Source organism: Canis lupus, chromosome 6 (genome assembly GCF_011100685.1).
Source record: "Canis lupus familiaris isolate Mischka breed German Shepherd chromosome 6, alternate assembly UU_Cfam_GSD_1.0, whole genome shotgun sequence".
Lineage (NCBI taxonomy): Eukaryota > Metazoa > Chordata > Mammalia > Carnivora > Canidae > Canis > Canis lupus.
The window spans coordinates 66,282,512-66,296,003 of NC_049227.1; the positions used below are offsets into that span (position 1 = coordinate 66,282,512).

A 13,492-nucleotide genomic window follows, 5' to 3' on the forward strand; every position below is an offset into this window, starting at 1 on the left:
GGAGTTCAAGAATAGGGTTGAAAGATGTCATGAGATATTCACTAATCCACATTGATGTCTAATACATGTAGACCGCACGGCTGTCATATGTCATTCTCTGTCATGCAGGAGGTGAAAAGAAAATAAAGAGTACCATAGGGTACCAAGCATATGTTTCAGTAAAACACTCCCTTAGTAATGTGGCAGATAAATCGGTTCTTGGAGACATACCAATTCTACATTAATAGTCAGAAGTGCTCAATCACTTGTATTATCGTATTCTCTAATATCACAACCTAAGTATATGACATATAAAAAAGTGAAAAGGTGTATTAATTCACAAAATGAAGCAAAAGATTCATCAAAACTGAAATTACTCAGTAAGGAGTAATTAACACAATTGCTGTTTGACAAAATTAAGATGTTTTACATGCTTCCTATGCTTTTAATTAAGCTACCTTTAATAATATTGTTCTTTCAAAAATATAACAATAACTGTGACAAGTGCCTAATATGGATATAAAATCTATACTTCATGTATTTCTCTTATATGGACAAGTTTATAACCTCTTTACTTTTAGCAAAGTATTATTTCATAACAACAGATTTATCTATTTAGCATTTGATGCAGTCTTTTCTGTCAGAAAACGGAGGCTTGTAAAAATTGAACAGCCAGCAATACAATGTTATTGAGGTCTGCTCGGTGGCTGTTGTGTGTGACACACTGATTTATAGCACTTTTCCACCAGCAACAGACCCACCTGTGAATCAACACAGACTATGGATAAACAAACCTTTTCTAACACTGGAAAAGAACAAAAGAGCATGAAATAGGGTAGAGAGTAGGATGAAAAGTGGGAAGAAAGTTGCAACAATCAAGCCCTGGAATCTAATCTTCAACATATGAAATACAGCATATTTTGACACTGAGTATTGGTACATAAGATGATAAATGTATGTTCTAAACCAATTTTTTTAAAGATGCCAGTGTCTCCTAGTAAGTTTAGTCTTATTTTTTTCAATTTTGAGTCATATTCTGAACAAATAAACCTTGTTCCTGAATCCTGGTAGTAATACGGTAATGCATTTGGTTTTTACAAGATAAGAAATAACATTATATAATTTGTAAATGGCATTAATATTTATATTTTAAAAACTGAATTACATCACTACCTATGCAGAGGAAAGCTGCTGCAATCAAATTACATTACACTCATATAATACAATAAAGTGTCCTAAGAGCAATATAGTTGGGTACTTTCTCAAGGAGTCAAATCACATTGATCTACACTAAACATATAAATAAAATCATTATTTAAAAAAATGCAGTTTTAAACCAACGTTAATTTACATAATTTGTGAATTTAAAAAATAAGGTTACATTTGCTATTCAGCCAACACAGATATGCTGCACAATTCCTATTAATTTAATGAGAGTAGTGACTCCCATTAAGTTTAATAGGAGTCATATGGCCAAATCTCCACATACCTTGCTGAAAATTTACTTCCTAGCTTTCAACTAATCAGAAATATACTGAAATGAACAAAAGTAGTCAATTTTGCTAGACTGGGAAATCTGAAGTCCCTACAGTAAGTCAGTTCAGCATTTTCATAGCAATGGCCATGTAGTTATTCCCAACAAGAAAAAGAACACGGTTATCACAATGAAGAGACAAATTGAAGCAAGGGTTTAGGAGCTCTGAAAATGTAGCATTTACTCTTAAACAGAATATATGTCCTGTTTTTTTACAGTCTGGAGCCAATTTTTCCTTTTTTTTTTTAAATTTTTTCTCCTTCTCAATATACTGTCAATGAAAGGAGAGGGGAAATCCCTTTTTAGAGCCTTAAATTATGCCCAAGAAGCCTGATTGGAGGAATAAAAAGCCACATGAAGAGACACAGATAGTAATTCCTCCTGTAGTAATTCCTTGTAATCAACTGGTTATAACTACTTCCGGATCCTAGTGAATTATTTAATTTCTTTTCAAAAACACTTTCAAAAAAGTTACTTCATATCCAATATGCATGCATCCCTACACCTCACCTCAACCACCTACTGTGATGCTGAGGGACATCATCCCCCAAATTTGTCAGAAATGCAATGCTTTGGCGGCACCCCAGACCTTCTCTAGGTGATTCTGATGCTCTTAAGAACCACTACAATACTTTATTCCACACCATGGTGTTTTTCTGTTGATTTTTTTCCTTCACCACCATGCTCACCCACTGCTTTTACGTACTTATTCAACTTATACTGAATCACCATCACTTGCAGCTGGAAGCCTTTTCCTGACATACATCCAACCCCCCCTCTACTCTTCATCTCATCTCTTCTGTGAATATCATCCATAATGGCACTAACTAACCTATTACTACAACTGTTTATTATCCTCTCTCTATTAAGACTATGACTCTCTTCAAAGATTTCTGGTATTTATGTGATGGATTTAAAATGAGTACTTATAATTATAAGCCAGGCATCATTCTAGGCACTTGGACACACTGATGAAATAAACAAAAAACAAGTGTTGCCCCTGTGATGCTGACAATAGTGTATAGGGAAATAAAATTTTATACATTTTCTAATATGTGCATATAAATAAAAGAATGAATGAATACAGGTCTGAATTATTTTAATCCTTAAGTTTAACCTTGGATAAAAAGCTACTACTCCTTCCAAATTATGATCAGTCTGAAGGAAATAGCCAAATATTATTTTTCTATAGCCAAACATTATTTTTTAGTAAGATATCATTAATACAAAAGTCATTGTAAAATATGCTTAGACAATTTAAGAGTACATTTAAAATCGGTAAGAGACTATTTCTACAACAGCATTCTTAAATTTTCTTGATACATGTACAATAGGTAAAACTGTATCTTGCATTATCTGGCATTTATACAGGTATAACATTCTTTTTGAAATAAGGATAAATAACAATGTAATTTGAGCAGATTAAAATTTTCACTAATGAAATCTAATTAAATACTCACTGCATAAAATATTCAACCTGAAATCCATCTTAAAACCGACTTTGCTGAAGAACTGCTATTATTTGTAACTTGTCACTCGAGCAAGCCTTCACATGTCTGACTTATGCTTGCCAGGGCTCCATTATATAGCATAATTTAATTCTCTAGGACACAAAAATTCAATTTACTTTCCTACTTACTGATACATGATTCCACAGTGGTTACTCTGCTTATAAAAATTGGCCAAAAGAATCAAAGCACGCCAGTTTCTCAACAAAACTGATTTCTGAAGGGCTTGAGATTAGTTCTCTAGGAATAAAATCAATTCTAAGAAAAACTTACAAAACATTTTGAAAGTCTGATCTTTCATAATCATTTTTTATTTGGAAATTCTAAACAATTTTCAAAAATACACAAGGGAGAACAGACTCTAAGAATAAACAAAACATTGTTCCTATTTTGCAAAAACAAGTAAATTTAACGGGTGATACTTGATTCTTAAACACTACTTCACAGAGAGACAGAGACAGAGATAAGCTAATTCTAACAATTAAACCTTATATAATTAGATTTTACTGTTGTAAAATTTAAAAATAATCTTCAGTAGTTTGTTCTAAAGAACTATGTACACAAAACATGACATATTGAGAATATTTACCTGAACATTAAAACAAGTCCTTGCAAATGTGGAAATTTACCTCTCATCTGATGTAAAAATAAATCCAAAAGTTATGTTTGGCCTTTAAAATAATATACGAAAGTGAAACACTATTGTAAAGAGGAAAAATAAAAGCTCTGAAGAAGGCAAGTCCATCGCTAAATATAATACACAGGCTTGTTTTGTTTTTGTTTTGATCTTAAGTAGCTGATACTACTTAAAATCCACGTCTGGCTTCTACTGAAAAGTCAGAAGACCAGCAAAACCAGGCTAAAAACTGGAATGGCAACCATGGGTCCTCTGGCAAGCATTCTCCTGTCTACTGTAGACCTCCACTGGCCTATTGCACTGAAGTTATTACTTCGCCTACTCGACCCCAGTAGGTACTTACAGTTTCTCTCCCTGCACATGACTGGGAGCTCCTCAAGAGCAGGAACTGTGCCTAGTGCATTTCAGAATCCTAAGCACCTGGCTCAGTGTAGTCACTCAGTAAATGAGAAAGGAAGAAACCACTAGGAAACTTCATCTGAGTTGTATCTGCAAGAATCCAAAAACTAACACAAAAAGTGCTCATCTCTGTAAGATTTGAAAAGGTAACCATCATGTAAGGGCTCTGAAGAAACTTAATAGCTGAATGGTTCAATTTATAACTTCTTTCCTGTGTTCTCATACCTCACTTTGATTGGTTTTCTCTCTAGGTGATCACAGAACATTATCTGCTTTCTGGCAATAAAGGACTATCATGTCATGTAAAACTTTTCTAAGACAAAACCATGTGGTGCTGGATCAGTATTCTAACAGTGTGCATTAACACTGTCTACTCTTACAGCTGGCTGTGTGAATTCCTCCCAGGTTCTTTTTACCCGTAGGAGGGAACTGCTTCAAAAGCAACACCCCCCGGCCTGATGCGCCAAAAATGAAATTTCTCTTAACAGCAGATATGAATCCTGACCTGATAGGTGACACTAGAAATAAAACTGCAGTATCTCATGAAAAAGTCTCTGTTTGCTAGCCCCCCTGCTGAGTTAAGCTTCTGTGCCAGCAAAGTGGTCTCTATCTTGATTGGAAAATTTTTCATTATGTGGACTAATGAGCCATTGGTCCACACCTGGAATCTTTCTTGAATGTATAAAAACATTCAAACATAACAGCAGGAATTCAGTTAGTTTTCCCTCCCAAAAAAACAGATGCAAAATTATAGACTATACACAAGATTTTCATAACAATTCAAGCCACGGATTCATATTCTTAAACTCAGTTTCTGCTTGTTGTTTATCATTATGGTACTATTCATTCAGACATATTACATTTTAACTGTTAGATCTGATGTATCTTTCAATTCTGATGCAAAGAGTAGTATCTTCTAAAAAACAGAATATTAACCCATTTGTAACTTTGAAATTTAAATCCAAGTGAACATTATTTACTTTCTGAATACAGAATTTCTTATTTTAAAATATTTTCAAATATGTTATCTATTTGAATTATATTATTAAGTTGTGTCAATATATTGAAAGTAGGGAACAGGGAAGGCAAGAAGAAAATGATGAAATATAATTCTGGAACAGCAATTCAGATAAAATTGTTTCAGCAAAATTAAAATATTAACACTGAAGCATATTACAAAGATGCTGAAATAATAAGCTTCTATTAGTTGACAGCACACCTCTTTGTCTCCACCTGTCATTTTATTAATAGGTATAAATGGGATCACTTAAAAGTACATAGAAAACCAGTTTTAAAATTCCAAAATATTTTCTTCAAGAATATTTAATTGGGACAAATAAAATCCATGCATTTCTCAGAGACTTTTGTATTCTTCACAGATTTTACAAGGTTAATATAGTTTCACACTGAATACATAACTACCACTATCAAATAGCTATAAAATTAACATATCTTAGCTCCATATTAATTTCTGACCTGCTCTATAAAAAGCACCTGAAAGGGTGTTATTTTCACATGGAAATAATATGTAAGACTAAAGAAATAACTGATATCAAGAAATCTATACAGTAATTAATAAACGATGGTTCCGATTATTTCAGTAAGCCTCAAAAGTGCAGGTAGTTCTTTAAAATCAGACCCATCTTCAAAAAGATATATATAACATTCAAAAGGGAGAACTACAAAAAATATATTTTCCGGAAGGTAAGAAAAAATTTTATTTAGGAGCTTCAGAACTAAATTATGCCTCCACTTAAGAAGTAAACAAACTAAAACATTGACACAAAATACTTACAATTTAACTGGAATAAATTTGGTCAATAAGTGTAAAATAAACACGAAAGCAAAGCTTTCATTTACTTCTCTCAGGATTATTAATGATAATATTTTACAAATTTATATGAAACATAAATTCAGATTTCTAGCACTTTCTTCCATACCATAGCTGTGTGTAATGAAAATAAATTCAACCACCAAAGAAAGAATTTGACATTTGGGAAATCTTTTTAACAGCTACTTTTTGAAATAATAAAACTCATTCTAGCCACTTCAAAAATAGAGTAGATTGCACAGTTTAAATTAAGTTCACTCAGATTTAAAAAAATAAAATTTAAATTGCATCTTACCTTCTGTATTCGGTAAGAAGCTGATTATAATGACAAACCACAGACTTCGCATTCTGCAACCAGAAGACACCATTATTGATCCCTTTAAATATTTTCTTTGTATTCCTTAATGAATCTAGTTATAAATGCCCAGCTTCATCGAACCCAGCAGTCTGCATCATTGATCCTCATATCTGAAAAACAAACAAATCCATCATTTACTCTTATGGTCCTGTTACGTCACACACACAAAAAGCAAAAATAATAACAACAAGTCTTTCCCTTCTGGCCTCCATCTATTTCATAAGTATAAAAAAATAAATGCTATATGTTTTGATTCTATATCCAATACAGGAGCTTTTCCTACATACTGGATACCTGGGCCTTACAAGAACATAAAGAAAACGATCAAAGCTCAAAAACCATTTATAGATAACCATGACATACAAATTCACAGAATAGTTATATAAATCCCTGATGATTTTTTTCTTTGAAAAGCTTAGGAAGTCATTCTAGAACAATACATCTGTCTCTCTTAGCCACATACCAATCTTTTTTATCAAATTACTAGCTTCAGTATATAATGCCTCTAATAACGTTTTATAAACACATTTTTTTTTTGTTTCTAGTGATGGTAACAGCAATATTATCTAATATTTTATCCTGTTGTCTTCAAGGACAGATGAGTGATATAATTAAGCAGTTTTATTTTCTATTAAGGATGTACAATTTTTAACACTTGGATGTGCATTAATTTATATAACAATGGCATTCCAAAAGCACCACATTCCTAAACACTACATATTAATTTGCTATAGTTATTCATAGAGGAAGCAGTTTAATGAAGGTTCTCTTTACTATTTCATTTTAAAGATTTAGATTTTCATAGATTTGGAGTTTTTTTTAATGGCAAAGTATAACGTAGTAAGATTAAACCTATACCCTTGAGTAGGCTGGTCTACCTACTAGACTCAAATAAAAATCCAAAGACCATAATGATTTTACCTCCAAGCCTGTAACACTATTTTTCTAAAAAACTAGGAGAGGAATAAGAATATAAAACCTGGAACCAAGTTTAAGTCTGTCTGGCCCTCAAGAATTCAGTTTTTCAATGAGAGAGGATAAAAAAACTTTAGGAGCATGACTTAATCAAAATTTCTCAGTTCCCAGGACCACATGAGACCACGTTATTTGCTAGGTTTTACTTAAGTGTTTCACTTCTTTCTAGGGTAACATGAGGAATCAGAGTAAATACTAGCCTTACAATACACATAAAATGCAGACAGTTCTCAAATACATCCAGGCTCCTGGTCTAGCCGTAAGGGCAGAAAAATTACAGAATTTTCCTTTAAAGGGCTATCTTAACAGTTTCTTCATATTAACTTCCTGTAATTTTCTTCTAAGTAATACTCTTACTAATAAGTTCTCTCAATCTACCCTTAATCTGCTGCAGACAAAGTTTTTTAAAGTGGAGGAGGGAGGAAAGTTTTATCTGTATTCTGAGGTTGTACCCATGAAAAAGAACTCTTACAGAATTGAGATGCTGTCACGAAAGCACAAAGAAAATGTAAAAACCAATGTTTTCCTAGATAACCCGAGATCTTTCACATTTTCTGAGCTACTCTGCATTTGCTACATGCTTCATGTATGATTCTATTAGCAGTTAGAATAATATATAGAATAATATAGTTATTCTATCATCAGTTCACTATGATTCAATGGAAAAGCATTCAGATTCTAAATAGTTCAGAATTCTTACCACCCTACAAAGCTACTATCTTGCTTTACTGACAACCACACCAAAAAAATGTGAAATATTAATCTGAACGTATTACCTAGTGTTTATTTTTTTATTCTTCATTTTTTTATGTTTTTATTATTATTTTTTATTCTTCACTTTCTTAAAGATTTGACTTATTTGAGAGAGAGAGAGATACTGTGAGCAAGCACTAGTAAGAAAGCGAGCAGGGGCAGAGGGGCAGAAGGAGAGGGAGAAGCAGGCTCCCCTCCCCATTGAGCAGGGAGCCTAACTCAGGGCTCGCTCACAGGACCCCGAGATCATGACCTGAGCTGAAGGCAGATGCTTAACCGACTGAGCCACCCAGGTTCCTTCATTTCTGGTGTTTAAATATAAAAATCCATAAAATCACAGATGAAACTAACAAGGTATTTCCATAATAAGCAGTTTGTTTTACCATGCCTCTAGTTTCAGAGAGAAAACTGCTTCCATATAGGTCTCTCCATGACCCAGAATAGCAGCTCTCTTTGAATCTACTGAAGATGGGGCACCTGAGTGGCTCAGTGGTTGGGTGTCTGCCTTTGGCTCAGGTCGTGATCCCAGGGTCCTGCGATGGGTCCCACGTCGGGCTCCCTGCATGGATCCTGCTTCTCCTGCCTATGTCTCTGCCTCTCTCTGTGTCCCTCATGAATAAATAAATATTTTTTAAAACCCAACCCATTTAAGACATTTAGGTATTATGATGAAGGGGGTCAGAAATGGTATTATCCAGTTCTAAGAACACTTCATCTTAAAAACATTTTTTTATAAAGATTTTATTTATTTGACAGAAAGAGAGAGCACAAGCAGGGGGGAGCGGCAGGCGAAGGGAGAGGGAGAAGCAGACTCTCTGGCTGAGTGGGGAGCCCAAAGTGGGCTCAATCCCAGGACCCTGGGATCATGATCGGAATCAAAGGCAGACACTTAAGTGACTGAGCCACCCAGATGTCCCTCTAATAAGAACACCCTGAGATGATTCTATGCCCGAAGAAATAAGACAAAAACAAAGGGAGGATCAAACTTCCTCTCCTGGATGCCGAAATATATAAAAAAGAATGATATAACAAAAATTAATCTTATGGGGAAAGACGGCACACAACCCTGTAGAATTGGCTCTATTCTTTTTTACACTAAACTCCCAAAAACTATTCAAAAGACAAATGCAAGAGTAGAGCTGCAATTTACAACCGCTGTGGCGAAGTACCTGCCTTAAATCTGCAAGCTCTTTTATATAAAGCATAAAGAGAAGTCAGATAATTTCATGACCTGTCACACTGGAAAGGCTAATCAAGGAAAAACTTCTTATATCCTCCATATTGTTCAATGATCTGGTGAAGCAATTAGAATAATTTTAATGTGTGAATGAGACGCATTAATTAGTACACATAAAATTAAGTCAGCCTCTGGAATGCTCCTGATTTGAGCAAAGAATTCTCACTGTCCAAATTCTGCTTGTAATGAGTATTTTCATTTCAATGGCATGCATCAGGCTGCCTGCCCACATACACAACTCTTGAACACATTTCCACTTTCTTAAAGCAGTCCAAGATCAATCTGTCTTCGGTCATCTGCTTTTGAAAGAGTCCTTGTTTGTGGGAAGAAAGGGAAGGAAGAAATCAGACTGATGACTGCCTTGTAGGAAACAGCTGCCAAGATAGGAAAACCTCTGTTAGTAAGGGGAAAATGAGGAGGAAACCGCACAACCAAGACCTCTTTTGTGGTCTTTGGCCAGGACAGATATTTCATGAACAGATTTTAACTATAAAATTTAAGCGTATTTGTCAGGATTTTAACGTGAAACGCAATTTTAAGGTTTGAGAATGGGAAACTCGATTTTAAAATTACACTGTAGTCAATTATGAGACTTAGTATGGATGACTGTTTCCAACAAACAGAAACAGGTTCTGTAAATGTAATAAAAATCATGGCTTTCTTTATGCAAATAAAACTTACGTCCATCTGTTCAATAAGTAAAAAGAATATCAAATTTATTTTTCTCACTCTACAATCTATGTCCAATCATCTTCACATTGAAGAAAATTATTTATAAAAATTCAAGCTTTCAATGCAATCTTGAAAACTAAGTCAAAAGGTATCATTGCTGTGGTCCAAATTAAAAACAACCTTCCATTAAAAAAAAAAAAAGTCAATGAAAACTGAAATACCTAACAAACCACAATCAGTTAAAGATAAAGTGAATAAATAATCAAACATGGCAAAATTAATCTTAGGAACACATTGCTCCTAAACAAAGTGCAGCCAAAGGACACTCACAGGCATAAATGTAGCTAGCTAACAGACTCCTCCTTCACTCTTTAACCACCTGAAAATGAAGCTCAGTCAAAGCTTCTCATAATGCATAACAAAAACAAGGAACAAAATCAGAAAAAAAGCTATTAAGTTTCCTTTCAACAAACAGAAAAGCTTAAGTAATTAATTCCTATTAATAACCAGTTTGTCTTTAGATTTTAGAAAGCCTCCTTCCATGAACTTCAGTAAGGAACTCTGACTATAAAGGCACAGTGCACAGATCAAACTCCTCTTCATGCTAAGTAACGATTCATTTCTTAATAAAATCAGAAAACAGCATTTCTACTTAAGCTATAAATGACTGTGGTTTTTAAAGATACAATGCACTTCTTACGTACAACCTTGTCCTTATCCTTCAAATAAGATTCAAACCTAAGTAACGATTCATTTCTTAATAAAATCCTGAAAACAGCATTTCTACTTAAACTATAAATGTGGTTTTTAAAGATCCAATGCACTTCTTATGTACAACCTTGTTCTTATCCTTCAAATAAGAAGATTCAAACCATTTTATCCTCATCTTATTTCTATCAAACCTATGTCATGATTTTTTTTTAGGTCTGCATATCCTACTACTCTGCCATGCAAAAAGTCAACTGATGCATCATTACTACTAAGCCTTCCAAAGCTGAACAACGACTTCCAGAAATATGCCTCCGCACTGTTTATATTCCAACACTCCTCAATGTTTTATACACTTAAAATGTACAGTTAGGCATAATCTTTCAAACAGTACCCTGCTTATATTTATTAGCTGCATGAAACATCCCATGCTTTAAACTGTCAGCAAAATTAGGAAAACACTACTAATCAGTTCTCACATTCAGGTACTTATCTTACATTACCAGAAAATCATATTTAACCTTGTATGCGACGTGCCTGCTCAGCAAAAAGAGGAAAAAAATAAAACCTGTTTGTAAGTATCAACGAAAGAGGTAGACTAGACCATGCTTCAAATTAATAAGATAATTTAAAGTTTTCTAAAACTGGTTAACTAAGGTTATCTATTCAGAGTGAAACCAACATAAAGATTCATATCCAAAGCTTTCTCTTTGATTTCTACTTATGGACACTGAGGTAGGAAGACCACTGATGATAAACCCACAACAACTAAAAGCAGGAGGACAGGGGAAAGAAAAGCACCATCCAAGTACGAGACCTACCAAAGTCACCCACCCTTGTTATTATGCACTGACGCCGTTTAAAATGCAACGTTAGTGCTTCATTCTACGCACTAAATGCATGTCGGTGCTAAATGAAAGCCAAAGGAAGCTACATATACAAAATCAGTCCTTCTAATCTTATTTGCCCTATGAAATGATAATAATTACGAAGAGGAACTTACTAGCAAAAGAGAGCTGCTCTTCTAAGATTTTGCTGAAACAAACAAAACAACATCAAACCCAGAGAACTCCATATGCTCCCGTGCAAAGGCTTAGAAAATGAAAAATAAATTACAGTTTCATTTCGATTTAAACCTCATTCGGGGTGTTTGCTTTCCAGAAATATCCTATGTGCGGCCCTGACAGGCTAGAAGTCCCCCTTCTTGTTAACATCGGAGAAAACACTGACACTCTGGGGAGTTTTCTTTCAGTAAGTTGTCTAAGTAAACCCTTGCTATCGCTAATCAGGGAGCTTATTTTAGCTCCAGACATTCAACGTTCTTTTGTGTTTATTTTCTCTCCTTTCACGAAGAGAGTTTGGGGCTGGGAATGCTGATAGAGATTCTAGATTCTAACACCACGTGGCCAACCGCTGGTGACATCCTCTTTCTCGGTTTCATTTCTGCGACACTGGTTTCCAGTCCGAGTACTTGAATTAAACCATTTCTGCCAAAGTCCCCTTAACATCCGTTGCTGGTCTTACCCTTTACTGAAACTTCTGCACTGTGAGGGAATAAATCCTTCTAGGAGAGCTCTTAGAGCAGGAAGGAGAAGACTTCAGGAATGCTCCTAGCAAATGGCATCAGCAAGCTGCTGCAACATCTACCAGGCATGCTGAGCACGCAAAAGAGGCTTGGAGCTGTGGACACAGGAGGCACAGGCAGGGCACTCTGCCATTCTCGTCATTAAAATCCTTCCAGTTGAAATAATAAAAACAAATTGCTGTCATTTTCAAACCAATGTTGGGGACATTTTACGACTGAACATAAACTTGCAAATTAAGTCTCAAAAGGAAAAAAAAAAAAAAAAACCAACAACAACAAAAGTAGTTACAGACCCCGTTCAAAAGATTACCTTACATATCATAAAAAGTTGATGGCTTCCTCAACTTTTCTAGAAAAAAAAAATCACAATATTCTGTTGATTTAAAATATTTTGTATTTATTGCTGCATTATAATCCACCTACAATATAAGAAGTTAGTTCTTTTTCCCACTGTAGAAAGGGAAAGCTATTTTTAAATGGCAGTCCTCCCCAACTTTAAGACATTCTATTTCCTCTTAACTTTCTAATAGTATAAAATTCTTACGCAATTTTTTTTTAGTTAAATACAAATTAGGGGTACCACAGCCAAAAATTATTTCCTGAGTGCCTACTATGTATTAGACATACATCATTAATTCAGGAGGTCAATATTAGAAAGGTCAGAAATCTGAGGCTCAGAGAGGAAAAGTAACCGGATTGAAGTTATTCAGCTAGCAAGTGGCAGAGCTTGAATTCTAATCAAGGCTAATTACAAAGCCATTCTTTCTGCTAGTCACTACATTATTCATTCAACAAATATTTACTGAGCGTCTATTGTGTGGTGGGTACTGAGGAACAAGAGACAAAACTCCTTACGTTCCCTTGGGAGGTTATATTCCAGGCTAAATATAACCCTTCCTAATAGAAAGCTGTAATTGCCTGATACATAATTAGGTCTAAATAGTTAATTTATAGGACTTCAAGAAATCCTCACAACTTGAAGACTTATATATAATAATTATTTCCATTTTGCCTTAAAATGAGACTATATAACCTGTTCAAGGACAGTTAAGTAAATACCAATGCTGGGATATAAACCCATGTTCTAAACTGCTATTGCCACTAATAAAGTAGTTCAGGTAAACTTACTTTATGTTTTATTAGCTTTCCCTTTATAATAAAAAATGGAAGTAAAACAAAGGCATTTTGGGATTGTGAAAATGACAAAATACCAAAAGAATAATGACTTGATTTTCAAAATGTTTACATTAGTAAAACTAACATCCCTTAGGTAATGATAGCTAAATGTTAACTTTTATTATTTTCAGTCAAGCTAT

General features: G+C 34.3%; 1 protein-coding gene across 1 annotated transcript in view; it reads right to left on the bottom strand.

Annotated features, from left to right (window-relative positions):
- Positions 1 to 13,492, bottom strand: part of ADGRL2 (adhesion G protein-coupled receptor L2) — a 619,868-nt gene that overhangs the window by 147,916 nt on the left and 458,460 nt on the right. Inside the window, 1 exon segment of the mRNA NM_001190488.1 lies at positions 6,184 to 6,349. Within this exon segment, the coding sequence (NP_001177417.1) occupies positions 6,184 to 6,256 (73 nt within the window). The 5' untranslated portion in view covers positions 6,257 to 6,349.